General features: G+C 28.7%; 3 protein-coding genes across 7 annotated transcripts; 1 reads left to right on the top strand and 2 right to left on the bottom strand.

The window, feature by feature from the left end:
• The first annotated feature begins 43 nt into the window (after positions 1–43).
• LOC132939618 (hypoxia up-regulated protein 1-like) lies at positions 44–9,210 on the top strand. 3 transcript variants are annotated; one of them, XM_061006887.1, is made up of 16 exons: positions 44–1,069; positions 1,194–1,280; positions 1,377–1,645; positions 1,730–1,935; positions 2,160–2,340; positions 2,413–2,599; positions 2,684–2,833; positions 2,901–3,104; positions 3,185–3,608; positions 3,683–3,842; positions 3,900–4,065; positions 4,501–4,764; positions 4,853–4,960; positions 5,042–5,111; positions 5,726–5,788; positions 9,089–9,210. In XM_061006887.1, the coding sequence occupies exons 2-15, from the start codon at positions 1,233–1,235 to the stop codon at positions 5,764–5,766; spliced, it is 2,478 nt and encodes an 825-aa protein (XP_060862870.1). In that variant the 5' UTR covers positions 44–1,069; positions 1,194–1,232; the 3' UTR covers positions 5,767–5,788; positions 9,089–9,210. The 3 variants fall into 3 exon arrangements, with proteins under 3 accessions (XP_060862870.1, XP_060862871.1, XP_060862869.1); XM_061006888.1 differs by having other exon boundaries at positions 1,390–1,645; XM_061006886.1 differs by having other exon boundaries at positions 44–1,280.
• On the bottom strand, positions 6,591–8,772 carry LOC132939620 (N-acylneuraminate cytidylyltransferase-like). The gene is made up of 5 exons (XM_061006890.1): positions 8,470–8,772; positions 8,261–8,385; positions 7,261–7,563; positions 7,037–7,175; positions 6,591–6,970 (listed from the first exon to the last, which is right to left on the bottom strand). The coding sequence occupies exons 1-5, from the start codon at positions 8,607–8,609 to the stop codon at positions 6,826–6,828; spliced, it is 852 nt and encodes a 283-aa protein (XP_060862873.1). The 5' UTR covers positions 8,610–8,772; the 3' UTR covers positions 6,591–6,825.
• LOC132939617 (lethal(2) giant larvae protein-like) lies at positions 8,858–18,305 on the bottom strand. Of its 3 annotated transcripts, none has more exons than XM_061006884.1 (22): positions 18,018–18,305; positions 17,671–17,842; positions 17,451–17,565; positions 17,030–17,127; positions 16,705–16,789; positions 16,536–16,633; positions 16,322–16,465; positions 16,119–16,257; positions 15,701–15,906; positions 15,481–15,638; positions 15,202–15,413; positions 14,684–15,070; positions 14,329–14,626; positions 14,075–14,231; positions 13,863–13,987; positions 13,485–13,765; positions 13,200–13,417; positions 12,921–13,135; positions 12,748–12,859; positions 12,456–12,616; positions 12,226–12,281; positions 8,858–10,406 (listed from the first exon to the last, which is right to left on the bottom strand). In XM_061006884.1, the coding sequence occupies exons 3-22, from the start codon at positions 17,532–17,534 to the stop codon at positions 10,350–10,352; spliced, it is 3,291 nt and encodes a 1,096-aa protein (XP_060862867.1). In that variant the 5' UTR covers positions 17,535–17,565; positions 17,671–17,842; positions 18,018–18,305; the 3' UTR covers positions 8,858–10,349. The 3 variants fall into 3 exon arrangements, with proteins under 3 accessions (XP_060862867.1, XP_060862866.1, XP_060862868.1); XM_061006883.1 differs by having other exon boundaries at positions 17,917–18,305; XM_061006885.1 differs by lacking the exon at positions 12,226–12,281 and having other exon boundaries at positions 17,917–18,303.
• Positions 18,306–26,211: the final 7,906 nt, after the last annotated feature.

Consider the following 26,211-nt stretch of genomic DNA (forward strand, 5'->3'; position numbering starts at 1 on the left):
AATGACTCATCAAGAATAATTTAAACATATTTCCTAATTCAGATAGAATATCAAGTTTATTTTGGCTTTATTTAAATTTATTTGTACATAACTAAAATTCAAAAACATGAAAATAAATAATGTTAAATATTTATAATATTTTAAAAGTGAACAACATGTAATAGTTTGGTGAATTGTAATTTTTATAAACGTTTAGCATAAAACATGATAGTATAAACGTTATATGTTAGAAACCCCTTACATATTGTAACAATAGTAAAAAGCAACGGTTTGATAAAGATTAATTTTTAAATCTGTTGTTTTTGATAAAAGACAAAATGGTACATTCTATTTATGATTCAATAATGCGGTCTCCATAACTATAAGGTCATAAATCAAAAAAGGAAAACATTCAGCAAAAACTACACTTCCTTTCATTTTAATGTTTTACACCTATAGACTATAAACCTATATTATTCTATAATATTATGAGTTATGACAATATACTTTACTGTTTAGTGTTTACTGTATTATTAGCAACATTTTAAATTAATATATAATAACAACATATTAATTTATTAGATTGCCACCTACAGTAAAACATGGATATACTTATAAACAGTTGTATTCATAAGTTAATTAAAATTATAAGATGCAATCTTAAAAACACTTAGAACATAATAAATAATTTTATCTATATGGGAACTGTTGAATAGATAACACACAAATACACAATACCTAAACATTTTAAAACATACATTTACATAATTCACACATTTTAGAAAAAATTTTCAATACTAGTAGTTAACAGTTACAATCAACCAATCAGAACTCACCAAATACCTATTTGTTTGCGTTTAGATTATGTATGCATGTGCAGCTCCAATAATTTTTAATAAAAAAAAGTGTTTGCTTACATTTTTTGTTTAAATTTCAAATACACAGTTGTAACTTATAAGTATTAAACAATATAAAATCATATTTTTTTTAACATAAAAAAAATAATTATTTTTCTTCACACAGAATAATTCCCCTATTTGTATTCATTTGTTGGAAAATTAAAAAAAAAAATGACATGTTCTTTACATAGGTAAGTATAAGATATTAATTTTATTACTAACAATTAGTATCATTGTTAGTTAATTTTACATCAATTTGTCAAAATGAACATCTTGTTTTGGTCATCAATCACAACACAAATCATATTACTGGAGTTATGTTTAAAAATTGTTAATGTACACAGTTTAACTGTAATGAGTGTAGACCTTGGTTCGGAATGGATGAAGGTAGCAATAGTTTCAGTAAGTATTAATACAAATTACGAGTATAGCTAAACATCATAAAACAAATATTTGTATTTTTACCAATTTATTTTTAAATGTTCTAAATTTGTAAAGCCTGACATTTCAGAAGAAATAGCTCTTAACAAAGAATCTAAAAGGAAAACTCCTAGTGCTATAGCTTTTCGCAATGGTGAACGTACGTTTGGGAAAGATGCACTTACTGTGGGAGTTCGATTCCCATCCAACTGTTACGTTTATTTTCTAGACTTACTAGGAAAGAGAATAGACAATCCGATTGTTGATCTCTATAAAACGCGTTTTCCTTATTATAACATAATTCCTGATCCAAAAAGAAATACAGTGCTTTTCAAGCATAACGAATCGTAAGTCTGAATGATATAAGTACCTACACTGATAAATGTTATATCTTAATACCTATTAATATATTAATTGATTTACAATATTAGTGGTGAACAATTTTCACCTGAAGAATTAGTGGCAATGATGTTGGAAAAAGCAAGAGAATTTGCACAAGATAATTCTGGGCAAGTTATAAATGAAGCAGTAATTTCTGTCCCTGGTTATTTTGGTCAAGCTGAGCGATCAGCAATGTTAAAAGCAGCAGAAATTGTTGGAATCAAAGTACTACAGCTTATTAACAGTTATACTGCAGGTAATTCCACAAATGTATAAGAAATGCCTAATATACCAATACCTATACCCAACTAATAGGTTTCAAAACTGCCTAATTTAAGCATTTAATTACTATAGTTTCAGTAGTATAAACTTCAGTTATTAAATTGTATTTAAATTTAACAATACTATATTACTATGATGTTTCTAAAGTGTTTTAAACAATTAAGTTTAAAATAAAAGTATAAAAATATATTTTTTTAGCTGCTTTGAATTATGGTATATTCCATATAAAAAGTTTTAATGAAATATCTCCAATGTTTATGATGTTTTACGATATGGGTGCATATGGTACTCAAGTATCAGTTGTATCTTATCAATTAGTAAAATCTAAGGATAGAAGAGCGCATGAACTTCAGCCAAAACTTACTGTTCTGGGAGTAGGGTTTGTACATTCAAATCTTAATAATTTTAACTAACAATAATTATTCTAATATTTAAATATTTAATTTATCAGATATGAGCGAAATTTGGGTGGCTTGGAGATACAACTACGGCTAAGAGATTACTTAGCAACTAAATTTAATGATCTAAAATTTACACCCAACGATGTAACTAAAAATCTTCAATCCATGGCAAAATTATTTAAAGAAGCTGGACGATTAAAGATTATATTAAGTGCAAATACTGAACATTTTGCTCAAGTAATTAAACATAACGTAATTTAAATTACTATAATATGAACTTTATAATATAAATAAATATTAATATTTAATATGAAATTTCAGATAGAAGATTTAATTGACCAAAAAGATATGTATATTAAAGTTACCCGAGAAGAACTAGAACAGTTGTGCAAAGATTTATTCGATAAAGTTACACTTCCAGCTCTAAAAGCCTTAGAAGCGTCAGGACTAACTATTGATCATATTAAACAAGTAAACTGAATTATATTTTGTTTTCAAAAACGAATTACAATGGTTTAATTATTAGATAATGTTTTAGGTAATGTTAGTTGGTGCTGGTACTAGAGTTCCTCGAATTCAAGATGTTTTAGTTAAAGATTTAAAAAGTGGTCATTTGCTTGGTCGGTCTTTGAATACTGATGATGCTGCTGCTTTAGGAGCTGCATATAAAGCAGCAGAACTTAGAAATGGATTTAAAGTTAACACATTTATTACTAAAGACGCCACAATGTTCCCAATTGAGGTTAATTTATTTATTTTATATGATACATCATGTTCTACACTAAGAATTTCTATATTTATTTATGAATATGTTCTATATAGTTGAAATTTAATAGAGAAAAAAAATATGAGAGTGAACCCATAAAACAAGTAAGGCGTATTTTATTTAGTTATATGAAGCCTTACCCACAACGGAAAATAGTAACATTTATTAATCATAAATTAGATTTTGATTTTACTGTGGGTTATGCAACACTTAATCATTTAGATGAAAATGAAATAAGATTTTTAGGTTCTTTGTCACTTGACCATATAAAATTAAAAGGAGTACAAAATGCATATTCTAAGTATGAAGACGAAGAAAGTACAGATCCCAACAAAATAAACTTACATTTTATTATGGATGCTAGTGGTATATTAGTTTTGGAAAATGTTGAGTTTTCAATTGGAAAGCCTGTTACTAATGATCAAGTAGAAGAATCAACTTTATTGAACATTTTAAATTCCATAGCAAATTTATTTAAAGGTTAAAATTTAAAATTATAATAGTTTGATGAAAAAACAAGTTTTATGTATCCATTTAAATTATTTTTAATTTAGTTCGTGACAAATTCGATAAAGATAAATTATCTGTCCAAAATACCCTAGAAAATTCTAGTGGTTCTAAACTTCCTGCTGTTAGACAAACTATTGAAGTTGATCATGAATATTTATTCGTGCTTCCTACAGATGATGATGATTTGCAAAATGTAATTATAAAGTAAGGTATTTTTTAGAAACTTCAATTTTTAATATTCTAATTGTGTACATTATTTAGATTAAAGAAGCTTAGATTAAAAGATTTGTCACAATTACATAAAGAAAAGGCGTTACATAGTTTACTTACTCTTATTGTCGAAGTGCGGGAAAAATTAAGCCAACCAGAGTATACTCATTCTGCTACTGATTCAGAAACAAGATCTATTTCGGAAAAATTGTCTGAGGTACCTACTCTCGTCTCTTTGGTTAACTGTAAATACTTTGAAATTAAGTGTAGGTATCTGTAGTTTAGTATATTATAACAAAACACAGACAATATTTATGTAATACCGGGTGTTTTTTAGGGTGATCATTTATCCACTCAATTTATATCTACTTCTTACTTCACTATGTTGATTGTTAAGTTCCACAGAATTATAAATGTAACATATTTAAATTTTTTGTACACTAACCTACCAATTTTTTTTTTTTAAAAATCAATCATTAATTAGATCGATGTTTAATATATAATATGTCTAGATGATACTGCTAATATATCCTTTATTCCTTTATATAGATTATAGATACATTTATCATAATGTAATATTATATTGATATAATGTGTACCTATGTATTTGTATTATATATTGTAATAAATAAGTAAAACTTACTGTTATAAGATTTCAAACTGGTTGGGAAATGATGGCCTCAATGCTGAAGCAGAAGAATTAGAGTATAAATATAATAATTTAAAACAAATAATACAGCCTGTTTGGGATAGAACTTTTGAGCACATAGAAATACCACCGAGATTAGAAGCCCTAAGTAACACATTAAAAAAGAGCGATACATTTTTGAAAAAAATAAAAAACAAAACTTTAGAGGATAGTCCAATTACACAAACAGAAATAGATAAACTGGAAAAATTGATTTTAGAAACAACGGTGAGTGCATTATAATGTATCAAATGAAAATAATAAAGACAACTATTTTTAATATGAATAAATAAAATATTTTTAATACTATGTTTAGATATGGAGAGATAAGCAAGTAGAAGAACAAGAAAGACTTTCAAAATATGTTCACCCTGTGTTGTCAATATCTACAATTGAAACAAAACATTCAAATATTAGACAGAAGGTTTATTGTTTAAAATATAGTAGTAATTTGTCTTGGATACTAAAATTTAAAACTATATTTTAATTTACAATGTTTTAATAGATGAAATATTTAATGACTAAATTTATAAACTGGAAACTAAAAAATCAAAAAAATCAATTTAATGTTAAAGGTAAGCGTCTATACTTCATAGTAGGTAGTGCATGTTATTAATGATAATGATAACTTAATAACATACTACAATGATAATCTTTTAGTGTGAATACTTTTTAATGTTTTTGAGCTGGGTACAGATTTTATAATATTCCAACCGATTTTGCGTAACGCTCTGTTTATCCCCATAGAAAATAATAAACCTAATGCCCACTAGGTTCTATATACAATTAATACATATTTATGATTCAAACATTTTCTTCCAAGTGGAAAATATGGAGCAACGTGCTACATTTAAGTCACACGATCACCAAATTTTTTTTTACTTGCCTAAGTATAATTCATAAATTATTATTTAGTATTTACCAATTACGGTGAAATGTACAACCAAATCATTAAATTATATAATAATAAGTATTTCATTTCATATAGTTTAATTTAAAATATTTAACACGATACATTATCATTTGCCTATGGGTAAAAATCTAATTATTATAATACATTTCTGGATCTATGTTCATTGTATAAACAAAGTTTCAAATAAATAAGTTTTTTAATTAAACCAGATTCCTGATTTAATCTGAAGTTGGAATTTGGATATTTATTATGATTTATGATTTTTATTTTCTACAGATGACCTCCAATATTATATTGACGCACACAAAGAATTATAGTACAAATATTAATATGCAAAAGGTACATAATATTTAATATTTATGATAATGTGTTATTATATTTAATTTATTTATTATTATTTTTATATTCATTTATAGTAAAGTAATAAACATAATTTCATATACTATATTATTATTTTTATCTTTTTTTTTTTTTTTTGTGGCAACTACAACACTTTGACAACGATAGTGCTGGAACTGCTTATGTATTATGTTAACAATTTTTTTTGTTTCTGTGTCAAATTGTTTAGCCAGGTGGACTATTATTTATTTTTTAGTTAATGGTTAGGTTATAAGTTATTAGGTACTTATTACCCAAATGTAGCATTTTATCAGTGGGTAGTCAAGTTATTCTAAAAAATGTATGTGAGCTTTTGAGGTTATTTTGTAATACTATTTAACCCCACAGTAACTGTAGTTAGTAGCTACCTGCCTATGCTACCAGGGCCAGATTGGACAAATTCACCATACCGAGTTTTCCGTATTTTACCAGCCCACTTACAAAGTGGTGGCCCTTGGGTACGTTCTTATTCCGTTCATAGTTATTTCATTTTATAGTCTCCATTTCTTCAACTTTTAACTCTGAACATATTTTCAGTCAGCGCAGCCCTTCATGACTTGAACGGCCCAAAATTGTAACGGCCCACCGAGTTTTACTTGGTAACTCGCTGGGCCAATCCGGCCCTCTATGCTACTGGATAAACATTGAAGGGCTAAACTCTAATACTTGGTAAAATTATAATGATTTTTTTTCAATCTACTGATTTTCCTATTCATCCCGTTTTACAAAACTGGTATTTTTAACAGTTCTTTTAAAACTCAAGTATAATGAAAAGTATATTTAAAATTAAAATTGTGTTTGATATAAACTCTATAATTTATCTAACAATAATATTCACAAATTAATGAATACCTATTACCTGTGTATTACACGAATACTCAGGTTAGGTATACGTATATTAATCTTATTTATACAGACAGAAATATTATTAGTTTTTAATAATATTAACTAAAACTTATAATAAGTAATTACATAACTATAATTTTATAGTTATGTAATTATGACTTTTTGATCATTTCATTAGTTCTATTGGTTAAATTTTTAGGCTTATCTAGTAATGGAGCTAAAAGTCGAGCAGCTTGCAAATCAAATTGTGTGTCAATTTCTAAACTTCTATTTATTGGTATCACAACTACTCCCAACCTAAAATTAATTTATCAAAAATAAATAAGTTATTTCAAAGTAAAATTCCAAATCTAAAATACTTACTTTCCTCCTTGGAGCTTATTATTTACAATAAGGTTCTTGTATGTAAAATAAAACATGCCATTTTCCACATATTCTCCATCCCAGTCTTGTCTTCTTGGTCTTTTGGTAACATCAAAATTTGATGGTTGCAGTTGACCATCTAATATAATGATTATAACCAATTTTTTAACTTTAATTAAATTAACAATAAAATTATTTATGACAAATCAACAACAATACTATACCAGAATTCAGTTTCCAACGCAGTTTATGGGTTCGCGTTACAGAAAACACAGATTCAAATTTTTGATTAACTGCCATTTTATATGCTCTAGTCAGATACTCAGCAGTCATAAAAGGTGAGGTACACTGAATGATAGCAAAAATATCCACTTTTTGATGGTACATGCTAAACTCTTTAACAGCACTAAGTGATGTTGCCTCATCCGAAGCAGTTTCTGCACTACGGTGAAAAACTTTAGCACCTGCCAATTCAGCTTCAGCAGCAATTTCTTTATCATCTGTTGAGACCCATACATCGTGAAACACTAAATAAAACAACAAATTTATGATACATAAGTTAGCTTTTAGGAGTAAAACTAAGGTGGGATGTTTTTAAATTTTAAATCTAGTTGCATTAAAAAAACCATTCTAATCAAAATTCGAAGGTAAATTTACTCTAAAGTGGATACTGGTAGGCAATACATTTGTTAAAAATAGGTATTACTACAGGGGATACCACCTTTCCGGATCTTACCTGGATACTCGGGTTTTACATATTATAAAACTATGGACTACGGGTCTAGTGAATTACTCTCTGGGTCGTTGTAAGATTAGTACTGTATCTAATAAACCATTTCTTGAATTTCATTACCAGGCCTTTTCACCTCATATTATCTCTTAAGTATAAGGTATATTAGCGTATAGATGTAGTCTAGTCTATGGCCTACAGTGATGATTTTTTTTTTCATATTGGTCCTGCCATCTTTCAAAGGTGGCAAACCTAATTACTATCATACATAACAACACAATTATTAATCTTCACAGTTGGTCTAGAAGAGTATTATGAAATTCAAAAATATTATTTTGACTGTACAGTTTATGCATAATTTCCAATCAATAAAATTAATTTAAAGTATTTTTATTTTCTTCATATTTTCTGGAAAAATAAACTATACAATGGTAACAAATAAAATAACTTTTAGTTCCCCTTAACAAAAAAATTAATAATCATATTTATCATACATCCACAATCATTAATAGTGTCTAAAGATCTTCTGAGGAGTGTAGTGTTTTGTATTACAGCTAAATTTTTTCTCGGTATTCCTTTACTACCACCTCGAGCTAATATTAAAGCTACCACGTGAGGCCTGCAATATAAAACGTGTAAAAAAATTGGTTAATAATTTAAACCACTGTCATTACAACATATTTTCTTATACAACAGTACTTACTTATAATTAGATAAATGATTTTGTTCATAAGTTATGTGACTCCAGAGTAGATAAATTGGAATCATAAACAAAACCACACTTGCAGATAAAACGAATAATTGAGAAAAAAGTGCCACCCAGTGGCTGTTTCTAACAGTCATGGTTCCCAAAAAAATTATAATTTTTATGTCCTATTAATAAAATAAACAATTTATGAAATTAATGTTTCATATAATTTTTTATTTCATAATATGCAGTCTACCAAACTGCTAGAGTGCACTGTGCATCTATGCTAGTATGCTAAACCGTGCAGTAGTCTTTTTATCATCTCCCCAATGCAGCAAGTAGCTGGTATTGACCCAGAACAGGGGGCTTCAGGGTTGCTATGGAAATAACAGGGTGAGCAATATAGCAGAAAAAAAATCGATTTTTTTTTTTTTTATTTTTTTTAAAAAAGGTTACAAATTGTATTACAATAAAATTGGTGTTTACAAAGTATATGGGTTATATAAAATTTGTTTTTAAATACAAAACATATTATGTTTTAAAAACTATAAATATTAAACCTATAGTACGAACCATCACCTTTAACATTTCTAACAAAAATGTTTAATTAATAAGTTATATTTATTTTATTAAGGGCCGGAAAGGATTACCAAACATATACAACAATTAAGTGGATGTTCCAAACAATTACAAAGTAATCGATACATATATAAATTAACAAATAAAAGGCAATTTAAACATTATAAAAATAAATATAATTATTATATTATTATGTATATATAAAAGATAATAAGAACTGGTATTTTAACCAAAATTGGCATGTGGAATCTATTATATAAAAAATTAAATACACATACAAGCTGATCTATGACGTAAAATACAATTTTGTTTAAAATATTAGTTTAGTAAGTAAGTATAAAAATTATAATAAATAATTGACTAAAATATATACAAACAAAATTTGTCATTAAAAAAAAAAAAAAAAAAAATAGAAACAGAAAACTCCACAACTGTAAGAGATCTTATCTTTATATAACATTTTTTTACAACATATAATAAAGAAAAAAAATTCACAAATTAAATTAGAAACACTGCACATTGATGGACCAAAAATATAAATCTAATATTGGATAATTTAAACAATAATTCATATTTTTAAACTTTTATATATAAAAGGAATGTTTTTGAAGTAAATTTATATTTTACATGACACAATTGTTAAATATGAATAAAATATAAAATTTGTATTTCATTAGTTTATAAAAATATTAAATTAACAATAATACATAAAAAATAAAGAAATTTAATTTGAAAATAGTTGTACATTTTTAGTATGAATTTAATAAGTATAATATTATTTTACCAAATATGATTTTATGTACAACCATTTTCAATAATAATAAACACATAAATGTACTTCAGTTTAATGGAGTTAAAAAATATATTGAATTTAGTGCATATTATGACGAAATAGATTTAAATTTAAATATACAACAAATAGATAGTATTTTTTATCAAAATTAAAAACTTAAAAAAAGTTTGTCACAAAATAGTATTATTATTATTTATTAAATAGCGCTTAGTTTACTATGCTTATTGCTTAACTAAGGCACCATTAATAAATTTGTGTTAGGAATAGATGGTAAAGTGCCATTTATATATTATAAATTAGTAAGTGTAAAAAAATATAAAATATGTGATAGCCATGTCAGAATACTACCTGAAGACAGGTACAACATTAATTTTGAGTCATATTAATCAATTTTTTTTGTTAGTAGTAAATAACTATAATAAATATTAAGACTTCAATTTTAACCTTATTGAAATATATGTCGTGAATTACATCAACATTTGAGTTAATGTTGTGTCAATTACACACATCATTAGTTATCACATTATGCAGCTGTCTCTACTTCTAGGTCTTCCATAAGAGCTAAAGGAGCTCTATGTATCTAAAAAAAAAAATATATATACATAAAAAAATAATAGTAATTTAAATATTTTTATGTAAGCAAAAATAAGAAAAGAGAAGCCTCTACTAGGTTGAAATAACAGGAAATTACATTGATGAATTGTATGAATATAAAATAACTGTATTAGTTGTTCAGCATATTTGCATGACAGAATTGTAAATTTATATGAAATTTATAAATAAATATTAATACATCAATATTTTATTTTACAATGTTCAAGGTATCCCAAGGTATTAATTAATTTAATATGGTAATACAAGAGAATCTTAAATGCTCTGATTTAAATTAGTAAAACCTTATGGAACAGTGGAACACTATGAATTTAGTAATAAAATATTGAACCGTAATAATATAATTTCACAAACACTTTACAATTTGCCCATTGCAATAAGTATGATTTATTAATAAATTATATACATAAATATTATAATTATATTAAAATATATTTTATATTTTAATATTATATCATATAACTTTTGTTTGTACATTTTTAGTCTCCCTCGCACCAATTATAATTAAAGAAATAATGAAATATCTGTAAATATAATTATATTATTTTATGTTTAGTAATAATATGAATTATAATTAACTTTCAAATTATGTTAACAAATTAATGAGATTTTTAATACATTTATCAACATTAAAATATATACATTTTAAATAACAAATAACAACCGTAATCCTTATTTTTTGTCAAATAAAATTAATGAACTGTTAAATGATCACCCACACCAATTATCCACATTTTTTCATTTAAGAAATATATATATATATATTAGAGGTACCGAACTCCAAACTATGGTTTCAAACCTAACTACCTAATGTCAAACTGAACAATTCAGAGTGATGTAACCTAACCAAACTGATGTAGAGCTGGAACCAAACTTTTAAATTGTACTTGAACCAAACATTTCGTTCAACACTAAATATTATTAAGGATAAATATCAGAAACTCAACATAAACGGACAAAATGAGACTAATTGTAAAAATCTAACTATAACAGCTAAACCCGTTTATTGTAGGGGCCTTAACGTTAGTGTTGATCTTTTACATTAATTCACTTTCGAAACTTATAAAAATAGAAAATATGAATTTCAAATTGCAACAAATTGATATCAATATCAAAATACTTTCGATAGTTTATTCTTATTGTTGTGCATCACTAATAAATAATAGATTTCTTCGACAGTATCATGTGTATAAATTTACTTTTGTAATATTAAAATTAAAAATAACAATAATGCAATTAAAAGGTACATTGAACTCTCCACATTAAAAATAAATAAAAATAAACTAGTATAGTATATACTATATAGACAATAAACAAAATAAAAATTAACTATTTAATATTTAACAATAAACACCGGAATTGTTTTGGTTTGAAACGTTTGACATGTTAGAATGCGTACATTTCTTTAGAGTTTAAACTATTCTGAAGTTCGAATTAATTATAGAATTTCAAACTTTTCGTTCTAGTTTGGTTTAGTTATTTTTATTTAAAGCTTGGTATGACTTTCAAACTTGAACCAAATATCTATAGTTTGGTTTGATTTTTTGAACTTCAAACAGTTCGACTCACCTCTAATATATATATATTAAGTTGATAACAGTTAACAGTATTTTGATACTACTTGTAAGCGGGACTAAGTATGTAGCAGAAATTAGCAAAGAGCAATTTGGATGTGCGCATAAATGCACAGACAATTTAAGTAAAAGTTTGTCTAATCTGCTTATCACATAGAATAGTGAAAATTAGAAGTGTAAATATTAGCCATACAACTTTTAGGACTGGCTAACCTCAAATTTGGACTGTGTTGATGGATCATCTTCTACAACTAAACTTGTGGATATATCTGACAAATGAAAAAAACTATTTAGGTGCGAATACTAAACTACATAACGATTTAAATAAAAAATACACAACAAAAACTAAAAGCTATATCAAAATATAAGTTATATTTTAATTTAACGGTTATCGATACTAGATAATTTAAACATACAATATACAATTACAGAAATGTACTTACTGTCAACCGTGATAGTTTCATTAGTAATCACTGTAGTAGAATTTGATGTTTTCACAGTGGTTGTAGTGGTGGATGACAATTCATGTTTGGTGACTGTTTTCTGATGATTATTAACATCAACATTATTTGATGTTGATGTTACATTTAGATTGGTATTTGAACTATAAAGACAAAGAAATCATAAATAATTAATACATTTCTACTCTAAGGACAAACAAATCATAAATAATTGATACATTTCAACTAATATACATGTTAAGATTTTATAATATATTATATTCTGTTTTCTTACCTTCCCAAATGGTCTTTAATGGAGTCTATGGTAATATCACCGACTGAGAGATCATTACTATTGTTTAGTTGTGAATTACTATCACCATTTTCTTGAGTACCATTTGTTAATCCTGAAATATAAAAATAATTTTATATATTTATAACTAATGTATTTATTTTTTTAATACATACCATTTACTTTTGGAAAATCATCTTGTTCGTCATCTGTGTAACCATTAATAGGGGTAATAGATCGACTATTTGATGGTCGATCTCTAGTAGGTAAATTCAAAGAACAATCAACTTGTGTGACACTGGTTGCAGATACAGAAATTCTCTGCAGTTCACTACTTGAATGTAAATATAAAGCTTCCCCATAACGCGTAAATGCCAAACTTGAAATACCACTATAAATCAAATATGTAAATAACTTGAATACACACATTTCAATATAATTAATGAATAATATACTTGATATCTTCTCGACGAATAACTGCAGCATGTATTTGCCTTCGAAGGTCTGGTACACTAAGTACTATTACTTCACCTAAATTAGTTAGACAAAGAAGACAGCTTTCTGCATAATCACTAGTCTTAAAAAATGCCATTGACATTCGGCGAACTCGAGCACCTTCAGCTGCAGTTAATTTAAGTTTGCATACAGGCTTTAAATTAGGCAAGGAAAATATCTAAAACAATAGATCAAACAAATTAAACAATATTTTATTTTATTTGTTTGAAAAATATAAAAATTACCTTAAATTGTTCTTCCGATGCAATAATGACCTTGTGAGGACCACATATATCTAAAGGTTTACCCGGAGTGCTATTTTCTTGAACTTCAGTGACTGAGCGATTTTCTGCATCAATCACAGTAATTCCAATAACAGGTGCACGATGTTTTAACTGAACCTCTTTTCCTAGTTGTGCAGTGACTCTTCTTTCTTTTCGTTTATCGTTTGGTGGTATACTTATCGTAAAAATGTAAACAGAACCATTGTTTGTACCAGCCCACATTGTAGGAGTAATATGTGAAGCTATTTTATTAAATTATATTATATATGTTTATCATGTTTGTCCATTAAAAATTCAAAAAATAAAATAAAAATTGGATTTATTATTTATATAAATTACCTGTGACAATAAATGTCTTTGTAAAACTTAAACAACGAACCATACTTCCCAATGCATCATCAACTGGCCTGGCTTCAATTGCCCGTTCAACAGGTCGTGCTTCCATTGGAGATATTGGTCCAGTACTAAATTAAAAATTGTTTAATCATAAAATAAAACAGTAATGGTTATAATAAATACGCAGCACATAACAAAATATTAAAAATACGGACTTTTCTCGTTTTTTGTCAGGTGTAATACTAGCTCCTTTTTTATCATTTGCTATTCTAGTAGAATTTCTTCCTTTTCTAAGTCTTCTAAATGACTCCCTTAATGACTTCTTAAATGATTTTCTCCTAGAAATAGGAGTATCTCCAGCAGTGGACAAATCTAAATACATTAAAAAAAATTATAATATATTACAACACTTATAAAATAAATATGTACTTGGAAAGTTAGAACTGATACAACACATAATAATTATTACCATTGGGATTCAAAGTGCATTTTGTCAAAACAGGAGCTTGTCGATAATAATCATACAGTACTAAGCCATGAGCAGTACCAGCAGCTACCAAAGACCAATTTGAATGTAAGGCTACAGCTGTAATTGATGCAGGAGGATATACTTGTAAAACAGATGAAGGTTGGAATCCAGCTTTAAAAGTAAGACAAGTCATATTTTTTCCATTATTATTATTAGCTTCATCTCCAGTCTGTTTTAAACTTAAACGTTCATGACCTTTCCATACAAAACTTTCTCCAACAACATTCATTTGTACAGCCTGAATAACAAACAACAAAATTAGTTATTAATTTTATTAAAATATTATAATATTTACCTTTATTTCATTAGAAGATGACTGATCATTAAATTTGGAAATTATAACATGACCAGCTGTACCAGCAACAATCATTGTACCAGTTCGAGGACAAAGGATAACTTTTTTAATCGCTAATCGAGGATCATCAGAATAAGGATCAAAATTTCCAACTTTCCTAAATGGTGGCCACTCTTCCTCATCTTCTTCTGGAGCTACACTATTACTGGAATGGTTATCAGCATCATCACCAACTAATACCCATGATGATTTAAATACATGTATTGGAAGTAATGGAGTTGCATTTGCAACCCACAATTTGACAGAACCATCCTCATGGCCAGTTATTAAAAGATCTCTACTTTGCTCTTCTTCAATGTTTGCTTCACCACCATCAACTGGCCATTCCTAACAATATTAATTTTAAATGTTATTTAAAAATTATTATAAAATACAAACTATAAAAACTATTTATTATAAAATAGTAAATTTAATTTAAATTATTGACTAAAACTGTTTAAAAATTAATTTAGACTTACATTTGAAGAAAAGTTATTCTCATTTTGTAAGTTTCCAATAGCAATTATATTATTCCAAAGATCTTCGTTTAAATCAGAAACAAAAGTCGTAAATGTTATAGCGCTTGCATGAATGGATACAAGATAAGGTAATTGAACCAATGGCCAATCTTCTGTAGATAAATCGATACAGACTAATTCTTCTTCTGCCAAAATTATAAGGAAGCTACAGCCTAGAATAAATTCAAATATTAAATAATTAAAAATAAATAAATTTGTTTTATAACATACTCATAATACCTTTTTCATCAACTGAAGCAGTTGTTGTGAAAAAATCAATAACTTTTGAAGTAAGCTCAAAAGCTACATGTTTAGTAGTTCCCAATCGAACCGTAACTGCATGGCGATCACCATAGCATGCCCGTGGCATACCACCAGAAAAAATTAGTAATTGTTCACTTATAAAAAATAAATCATTAATATGTATTAAACTAAAATATTTTTTAAATAATTTATATACTTGAGGTCTTGAGAAGATTGTTCGCAAACTATTTTAGAGATTGGTTTGCACGGAAATGGGCCATAAATTGTTTTAGTGTTTTCATTTTCGTCAGATGTTTCATTTATTTTCCAATGTGTTACAGATCCATCATTATGAGAAGAATAAAAGCTTTCCCCGTTTTCTTCCCAGCATACACTTTCTACTTGTTGACTACTTACAAATGTCTAAAAAAAAGTAGAAAAGAAACAAACATTTAAGAAAAATATAATATATATTGTATTATGTTAGAACAAAAAATATAAATATCATAATTTAGTATTTTGTGATACACATACATATTGATTTAATATAGAAATAATGCAATTAAATAGCAATGGCCATAGTTGCCAATGCTTAAGATCAATAAAAAAAAATTAGATTAAGTTTATTCTCTTACTTTTACAGCAACTGCGTTTAAGCGATCCCATAAAACTATTAGTCCTCGACTATAGGCAATTAAAATATTATTTTTATTTCCTGGTTGTTCTGCTATAACTTCAACTGCACCAGGGTTCTTTTTATACTCATCTGAAACCCTAAACACAATTTAAAATTAAGTTAAATGATATTTTAAATATACTAATAGTACTTTATACATACTTTTGCATCACAACATCTTGATAAATAATGTTATCTGACAATTCAAATGTTGACAAATCAATAAAAAATATATTTCCTCCTTCAGTTCCAAGTAATAAGTTCTCACAACTAGATTCCAAGCACATAGACGATATTTGTTTAAGCCTACAAATCAGTTAATATTTAAATTATCAATTGACTCAATTTACAAATTAAAAACAATCTTAACACCCACTTTCCCTCTAATAAGTATGATTGAACTTCATCAATGGCCATGTCGTTTATTTCCCAGTAATGAAGACTATTGTCATCAGACAATGACACCAAACGACCCTAAATAAATTGTTTTTATCATATTCATTAGCATAAGATGTATTTTTGTTTTATAATCTAAATATAATTACTTGATTTGGTACAAATATTAATTTTGTAATTGCATGATCGGAGCATGGTAAATGACCATAGAATTCAACACCAGTCTTACCCAACCTATGAACATTTTGTTAAGAAAAATATTTTTGAAAGGATTTGTTTTTAATATGATGTATAAAGGTATGATACCGGCTTTTAATAAAAATGTAAATTATAATAGAAAAAGTAAAATGTATTCATTGATTATATAATATACATAACATGCATGGCAAAAATTGTGTATGTAATTTAGTGCTTTAAGATATAACTGAATGACAAGGTCTCAGAATCAATTAAGACATTTAAGTAAAAGGATACACTTTAATTGATCCAGTTGAAGTTCCAATTGCCATAATACGTAATAATGGGTCCCATGAAAGCGATGTTGGTTTATTTGGAAACCCATACTGTAGAGTCTGAAATATCAATTATTATTGGTTAATGTCAATTTAAAACAACATACCTAGTTTAATAATGGCTAGATGCAAATTATTTTATGTCTCGTCACAAAATGTACATAATTTGTTTAAAATAATTTTAACATTTTAGAATATTTAATAGGTAATAAAACAATATTTAAAGGAATGTTGTGTTCAACATCTGCCATAATAAATTATCAGTAGAAATTAGGCATTGAAAGTAGATAAAAACCAGTTAACACAAGCCACATTGCTTATTGTTAAGCAGTAAACGGACTATGAAACATAAAATAGCACATAGTACAAGGAGCCATAGTTACCCTTCTGAAAGCGAACAAGTCTTTTTGGATCTTCTGCCGCTCAACTGAGGGCTGTTGGCCTTTACCGCGGATGAACTTGAGCATGTTGGTAACGGACAGTCGTACTTTCCCGTTCCTAAGCAAAATAATATACGTCAAAAACCCTGTTGTCCGAACAATAACCGACGGTGAAGTCGTCCGGCGGGTAAATGAATAAATATCAGGCGTTCGGTGTACATACCCTCGTATTCCGCGTCGGGGTCCTCGGGCCTGATGTCGATGAGCTTAGAACTGATGTGTCGGCATCTTCGGGAAACTAATAGTTTAAGAATAGTGTACGCGACCGTCAACAAATCGCACAGCTACAACTACGGTGAACGGACTTCTGCCACTGCTGTCGGTACTCCGTAGGCCTGTTCAAACACGATTACAAAACATTGACAAGACTGAGACGATAACAGAATATCGTGCGGCGCGCGCCACTTACACGTCGACTGTAGTAGTCGTAGTTCAGCGCCGAATACCAGGTAACCTGGTACCGATGTTACCGATGTACGCGCGCCGGTCTGCAGCAGCTGACGGTTTTACCTGTGACTGGACGTCCGTTGCTGTCGTTTCCCGTCCGGACATAATATCAAAAGCCGCAAGTCACAACACGACTTGCTGCCGACGGCGACCGTGACAACTGACAACCGTAAGCTGGGCGCGGCGGGTGCGCGCGAATCTCGAAGCCGTTCGGTTCTCTCTGACGACCAGAACCGGGACTCGGGAGCCAACGAAACGAAAACACAAAATCGGCCGCTATCAGCTCCCCACCGCGGCACGCCAGACGTACGCGCAATAATTATTATTGTGTATTTGTGACTTGTGTGTAGTAGTAGTTGTTGTGTGCCGTTTTTGTCCATATATATCTCTCTCTCTCTCTTCGTTTTCTTTCTATAGTTCAACAACCTCCCCACCGCGCGTTTCAAGGAGGTTGAAGACCTCAGGGCCTGCGCGAGGCGCAACGTTGATTTCTCGACGACGGCCGCCTCCACCTATATAATGATGATATTATTATGTGCGGTTATAATATTGTTTGTTATTATAGGTGTACCGTATACGCTAATAATATTTTAGAGAATTGCACACGCCCACACCCGCGCTTATAATAATATACACAATAATAATAAATTATTTAGGTTCGTCGTATTGCAAGGTAATTCCTTATGCAGACCGATGGTGACCGAACTTTTTCCCGGTAAATTGCGTTTTTGAAATTTTTTTACACGATTTGAAATCATTACAACAGGTACACTCGTTTAAAAAAAAAAAAAAATAGTACATTGTTTACAATCGTAAAAAATGTGTACAATGTGTCGTTGAAATCGTTTTACTTGTATGCTTCACACAAAACGTGAATTTTTTTCTGTTTCGTGTCCTGAAGCAGAAAATAATAATATCTGGTGCCGAAGATTTCGACGAAGGCGCATATGAATCGTGTTGATGTATTGTTATACGGATGCTATTTTTTAGCATTCGGGGCCGCACACGCTCTTACCGAGAAAACTACTGTATCGCAAAAGAATCGCTCTGTATACGATGCTATTATGTATATTGTCCCGTGTCCGTTCCGCCATAGTAACTACTACCCGTACCGCAGCCCGGGTCTTGACGAAACTATATATATATAGGTATATAATATGTATACAATTTATTTGTATTATATATGAATTATAAATATATAATAATATGTGTAACCACGTGGCTACGTGTGTAACCTGTGTACATATAATATTATATATAGTGTGATGTCTGTGTCAGGGGCGTAATTAAGGGAGGGGATGAGGGGGATAGATCCCCCCCCCAGAGCCTTCGTAATATTATATACGCACCAATGTACTTGAAAATGTAATATTTTGTGTGTAAAAAAATGTATATCCCCCCCCCCCGGACAAATTCCGAATTACGCCACTGGTCTGTGTGTATTATGCGTTGTATAAAATATATAATAATAACGTGACGAGTACGCGCGTATTGTGTTTATAGGACCTCGGACAGGTCCTGCGTGTACAAGACGTGTTGTCATTGTGTGTAGGCACGATTTTACTGTACATAATAATATTGTGTTATGTATATAGTATATATATTATATATATGACCGCATAGAATATAAATTGTTACATATATATATATATATATAGGCATGCACACAGCCGGAATATATATTCTTAAAGAATTATTAGACGAGACCCACGATCACTGGTAAAATATAATAATACTATAATATGTAACAGTAACATTCACCGTATATTATATTATTTACCCGTCCACCTATATAGTCTCCAACATAATATCTATGAATAACCCCATGTCTCCCCCTACAATCGTCATAATAATATGAACATCATCATTATTGTCGTTATTTTTATTTTCATTATTGTTATGCGCTCTTTTATATATATTGTATATATAATGATATATATCTATATAGCCATCTGGGTAATAATAATATACACATATCGGCAGACGATAGGTGTAGGGACGATTGTACAAAATAATAACACTTCGTCGAAATTCGAACAAACGATATGGGTACTCTTCATGAGAAACCTACTATTTCTATAACGAACTCCACTATAATAATGCATCTACTGTGGTACGCTATAGTGAATGATGAAAATGGTCTGTAGTTATAAACCTACGATTCGACGAGGGTTATACATTTATACCTACCTGGAGGCAAATGTGTACCGTGACTAGTTTTATTATTTTAATATTTAGTATACATGACTAATGACTATAAATAGCCAAAGGTAACCCACAATCCATATAGGCATATAGGTTATTTGAAATCTATTTTACCTACTTGACGCTTATTATGTCTTAACTGTATTATGATTCTACATTTCAAAATACAAGTATTATAAGTAATATAATAGTATATTTTCATTATATTGTATTAATTTATAGTTTTGAAAACACCATAGGAATTACTTAACTAGTACTTCCTAGTTCCTGTAAATCTCAAATAAAATTGCTGCGAGTAGATTTATTTTCATTTTTTTGCGAGTATATTATTATATTATATTGTTGTAAATAATAGGTACCCTATTTTCTATTGCAATTCACGCATATTCCCATCATATTGATTATTGAATCAAGGCCAAATATAGCCTATAGATGATATTGAAACTAAATATTTTACAGATTTAGTTACAACTTTGAGTTTAAATTTATATATAAGTATACAATAGAAATAACTTTAAACTTAAAATTGTATAGCCATTATACGAGATTTAGTCAAAAATATTAATTGGCAGCTGTACCTATTTAGGTAACCAAATTATTATTCGGTGTAAATAAAAAAAAAGTCATGTTACCGACCCCAGGCTCAGACCCTACTAAACTCTATATGCCACAACTATATAGATTATACCTCTTGGAATTTAATACACTTATACAATAATATACTAAATATTAAAATGAACAGAAAGAAGCCCGAGGGTTCCATATATTGATATACACGATATAATATTATAGAACAGTTTAATTTACTTATACCTTGTCTCAAGCACCACCTAAAAATAGAGAAGCCCTAATCGACTACATGTCTAAGTAGACAATAAACATTGCAATATATTCGTGGTATACTGTTTTGTACTATATATATAATGTATAAATACGATATGTCAATATACCTGATTAACTTACATACATGATACATAGTAATATATATCTACGCGTGTCTACGTCAATACGTCGTGCACATATATAATATGCATATTGTTTTTTTTTTTTTTTTTTTTATTGATCTGAAATATACATCGACAACTAGGCCATTAGTACATGAATTTTAGATTACATTGTTAGTATTTTAGCATTTACATGGTTACATTAAATTAAATTGTACAATTCTGTTTTTTTTAAGAATAAAATTAAGTTTTTAACGTCTTGTGGGTTTGGTCCTAGTGCTTGACAAATTTGTTCTGATATGTGGTATTGATTTCGATACATGTTGTATTTTTGACATTCTGTGATGACGTGGTTGACCGTTAAAAGTACATTGCACGCGTCGCATAGTGGAGGATCGTCTTTGGTCATCAAATAGCTGTGAGTTAGGTGTGTGTGACCAATTCGGTTATATGCATATTGTATTATATATCCAAACTGTCGAATATCTACCTAATTAAGTACAGCGCATGCATATTATAGGTACTATACTTTAAAATGTAATATATATTTTGCAAATTTATACACAATTATATAATAGGGCAATAGGCGTACATAAATACCTACCTACATTAAAAGTACCTATACCTATTTAATATATGCGTGTATAATTTGTGTAATGTGTATTAACCATAGAGTGAAGATTATATATGTATTAACTATTATATTATGTAGGTACCTATAGATATCGTAAATTCGTAACTCCTGTATAATTACCATAATGCGTTTAAATGCGGGTTATCGAAGAAAAATCGGATGAATGTAGTAGCCAGTATAGGTATTGACTGCTGAAAATATATATATATACGATTTTAATACCTACATATTAATTTGATATCATTTTTATAAAATACTTCTGCTGCAAGAATATACAAGATTGAAGATATACAATATAGATAATAAGGAATATAATACAGTTTTTTTGGAAATATTTTTTAAATGTTTTACTTTTTTGAATATCAACATAATTTTTTATTTCATTTTCTGCATAGAACACATTTTAATGAATTCCAATATATAAAAATTGAATTTTGAACTATAGCTAATAAGTTGTAAACTTGTAAATTATAATATTATAAGTTATAAGTATTTAAAGTGTAGATAGTGGATGGTGTGGTGTGATACACAATAACCCACAAATTATTGGTTTTTATATTGAAATTAAAAATTCTTCAATCTTTCACTTCAAAGGTAATTTTTGGTAGAAAATTGGATCTAGGATGATAATTTAAAGATGATGATAGTAAAAATTAAAAATTCCCTGTACTTTTTTGTATAATCAGGAAAATTTATGTAACACCATTTTTGAAAATATCGATTTTGTTATTTTTGACATGGTATAATTTTAAAAATATTTTGTCTCTTTTTGACCTACTTATATTTTACAGACAATAAGCATTTGAAATTTTAGACTTTTTTAGTTTTTTTCATAAATGTTGATAAAATGTTAATACTCAGTCAAAATCAAAAAGCTTGAAAATTAAATATAAGGTTCTTTATAAGTTGTTCTTATACTGGAATTTAAAAAGGAGTAAATTACAAATCTACATTAATTATTTGTAAGCATCTGAAGTTAGAAATTAAACGAACTGTAGATAACTTATTACTTAATACTTATAGTCTATCCAAGATTAAATTAAAGAATTTGAGTGCCATTTAAGTAGGTATATATACCTAATAAAAAGTAGAACCCCATATTCCTATTACGATTTTAAAGTACCTATAGTTTCATCTTGAGAGTCCTTGCAATTTACATAAATCTACAAAACTGTATGGATTATTTTTGGATTACCTATTTAAAAATATTAATTCTACTGTGAATCATCGAAATAGATTAAATTATTGATTTCATTATCTAAGTGTTTATCAGGAAATAACAATACCTACTAGGTATTTAAAATACTTGTGTATCAATAAGCCTATAAACTTAATAATTATCTTCAATCTTGTTATATATTTTTCGTTCAAGTCAGTGCTCGAATTGTGTGTGGAGGGGGGTGGGGACGGAGCTCCCCTACTATTTTTATTTTTTTTGCGTCCTCCTACTATTTTATTTTACTTGGACGGGGGGACGGTACAAACTAATGTCCAAAATAATTTTGTTAAAATGTGGATTAATTATAACATCACCCTGTGTTTTGCCTATATAGACAGTAGTTTACAGATCATAGATCATATACAAGTATATTATCCAAGACACAGATACTGATGTATGCTAGTACTATCTTAAATCGTGTTCCGAATGAAAATAAATGTTATCAGTTTCGGTTAGGGTTATCATTTATTGGTGTTTCAGAAGTTTTTAATTTTTTAATTTTTTAATTTTTTATATTTATCAAAATACGAGGTCTCTTTTGAATGAAAAACAATAATTATTAATTTTTTTATCTATTTGGTATATTGAATAAATAAGTAGATTATTATTAATTTTTTTTTTCTACTGTAACAATGTAAGATGTAGATATTGCTATCAAAATATATTATACCTATTTGAAATTCAAAATGTGTTGCTGACAAGTGGTATTCAAAATGTATGTAAGGCAGGAGCGTTGCGCCCTTGGAACGCAGTTTATAAATCGTTGGATTGAGCTCCTCTATTTAATTTTTCCCAATTCGAGCACTGGTTAAAGTTTAACGGTGAACGACTTTAAGTTTTAGTACATTTAACTTATAACCTATTATCTATATGTATAATATTAGTATAAAAGTATTGTACATTGGTATAATAATAACTAATAAGGTTTCATTTGGTAATAAAATATTATGCAGATAAGTATTAAGTAAACAACCATGTAGTCTGTAGAGTGTAGATAAATGATATAAACCTATTACATTTACAGGTACACCGTAGACATTAATATATTAAGATTAAAATTATTATTGTTTGCATATTATTATCATACAATATATTATTTCCAGTTGACACTTGCAGTTAGATGATTCTTAGAAATGTTGTCTAGATCTTGTAGATCGATGAAATTCGAATTCATTATATTATTATGTTGTAATTTTGTATAAATAATAAATATATATAACAGTATAAGTGTATAACACTATAGCTTTGTATACTATACTATATTGCATTAAACAGTCATGTTTTATAAATATTTCATACTATGTTTATAAATTTAGTTTTTGAACGTCTATTCTTCCATGTTTGGTATTATAGAATTACACTAAATATTTATATTACGAAAGTAGAATTAATAGTATATTATACTGCAATGTTAAATATTGATTTGATATTTAAATAATAATTTATAATATATAATATACAATTTATTTTATGTAATGATAATTGATTATTTATTAATAATCAAATCATTTAATAATAATAATTGGATTAATAATTAACAAAATAAAGAATGTCATTTTTGTTGTATTATACTAATTAAAAATATTAAATATGATATAATTTTAAACTTTAACACCTAGGTATTAACTAATAATGATATTTGTATTTATATATACCTAGCCATAGATTATACTATTATATTAATTCTATGTATCCCAAACAATTCACAAATTAACATTATCAACCATAACAACAATAAATACCAAATTGTGTCAAGAGGACGTCGCATCCACATCCCACACAGCATAAAAATATTTTCAGGAAAATAATAGTTGTCGAAATATTTAAAAAAAGTTGCGTAAATAATTAGGAAATATTTTAGTTATAATCTTTGTCCGAGAAGTTCATATTTTTGAAAATATATTTACAAAACATTTTAATCATATATTTTCAACAAACTTTTTTATGGAAACTTTTTTAAAAATATTAAGTCAACATTTTTATGCAATCATATAGTACAATATTTTGTTATAATTAGAAGAAAATATTTATAAAATATTATTAGTCAAATATTCATTATTCAAGCACTAAAAACAATCTAAACACAATCTGAAACTTTCGTCAAAACAAGTAGAGTAGTAGTATATAATAGAGAGTTCAGACCGCTGATCCCCGCACCCTCCGCACCCTCCGCACCCTCCGCACCCTCCGCACCCTCCGCACCCTCCGCACCCTCCGCACCCCCGCACCCTCCGCACCCTCCGCACCCTCCGCACCCTCCGCACCCTCCGCACCCTCCGCACCCTCCGCACCCTCCGCACCCCCCGCACCCTCCGCACCCTCCGCACCCTCCGCACCCTCCGCACCCTCCGCACCCTCCGCACCCTCCGCACCCTCCGCACCCTCCGCACCCGCCGCACCCTCCGCACCTCCGCACCCTCCGCACCCTCCGCACCCTCCGCACCTCCGCACCCTCCGCACCCTCCGCACCATCAGTTAATTAGTGTTAACGATTATCCGTAACGTGTGCGGTGTATAAATCTCCTTATCAGTAATTAACTCCTACTATCAGCATCTGATGCAACTACCGTAACCTTATCAGTAATTAACTCCTCATTAGTGATAACGATTATCCGTAACGTGTGCGGTGTATAAATCTCCTTATCAGTAATTAACTCCTCACTAGTGATAACGATTATCCGTAACGTGTGCGGTGTATAAATCTCCTTATCAGTAATTAACTCCTACTATCAACGTTCAGTGTGAAATTAAAAATAAACATAAATTATTATTATTAAATATCGTATGACGCATATATTTATTGTTATGACGGTGTAGATTTATTCAAATAGCCGAAAATCACGAAATAAACGCTTATTGATATAATTCAGAAATATCTACTGTATGTCTACATTTGGAGTACTGTGTAGGTTTTTTTGAAAACGATCAAATAGCCGAAAATCACGAAATAAACGCTTATTGATATAATTCAGAAATATCTACTGTATGTCTACATTTGATGTACGGCGTAGGTTTTTTTGAAAACGATCAAATAGCCGAAAATCACGAAAAAAACGCTTATTGATATAATTCAGAAATATCTACTGTATGTCTACATTTGATGTACGGCGTAGGTTTTTTTGAAAACGATCAAATAGCCGAAAATCACGAAATAAACGCTTATTGATATAAATCAGAAATATCTACTGTATGTCTACATTTGGAGTACTGTGTAGGTTTTTTTGAAAACGATCAAATAGCCGAAAATCACGAAAT

The sequence above is a fragment of the Metopolophium dirhodum genome, chromosome 2, assembly GCF_019925205.1.
Source record: "Metopolophium dirhodum isolate CAU chromosome 2, ASM1992520v1, whole genome shotgun sequence".
Lineage (NCBI taxonomy): Eukaryota > Metazoa > Arthropoda > Insecta > Hemiptera > Aphididae > Metopolophium > Metopolophium dirhodum.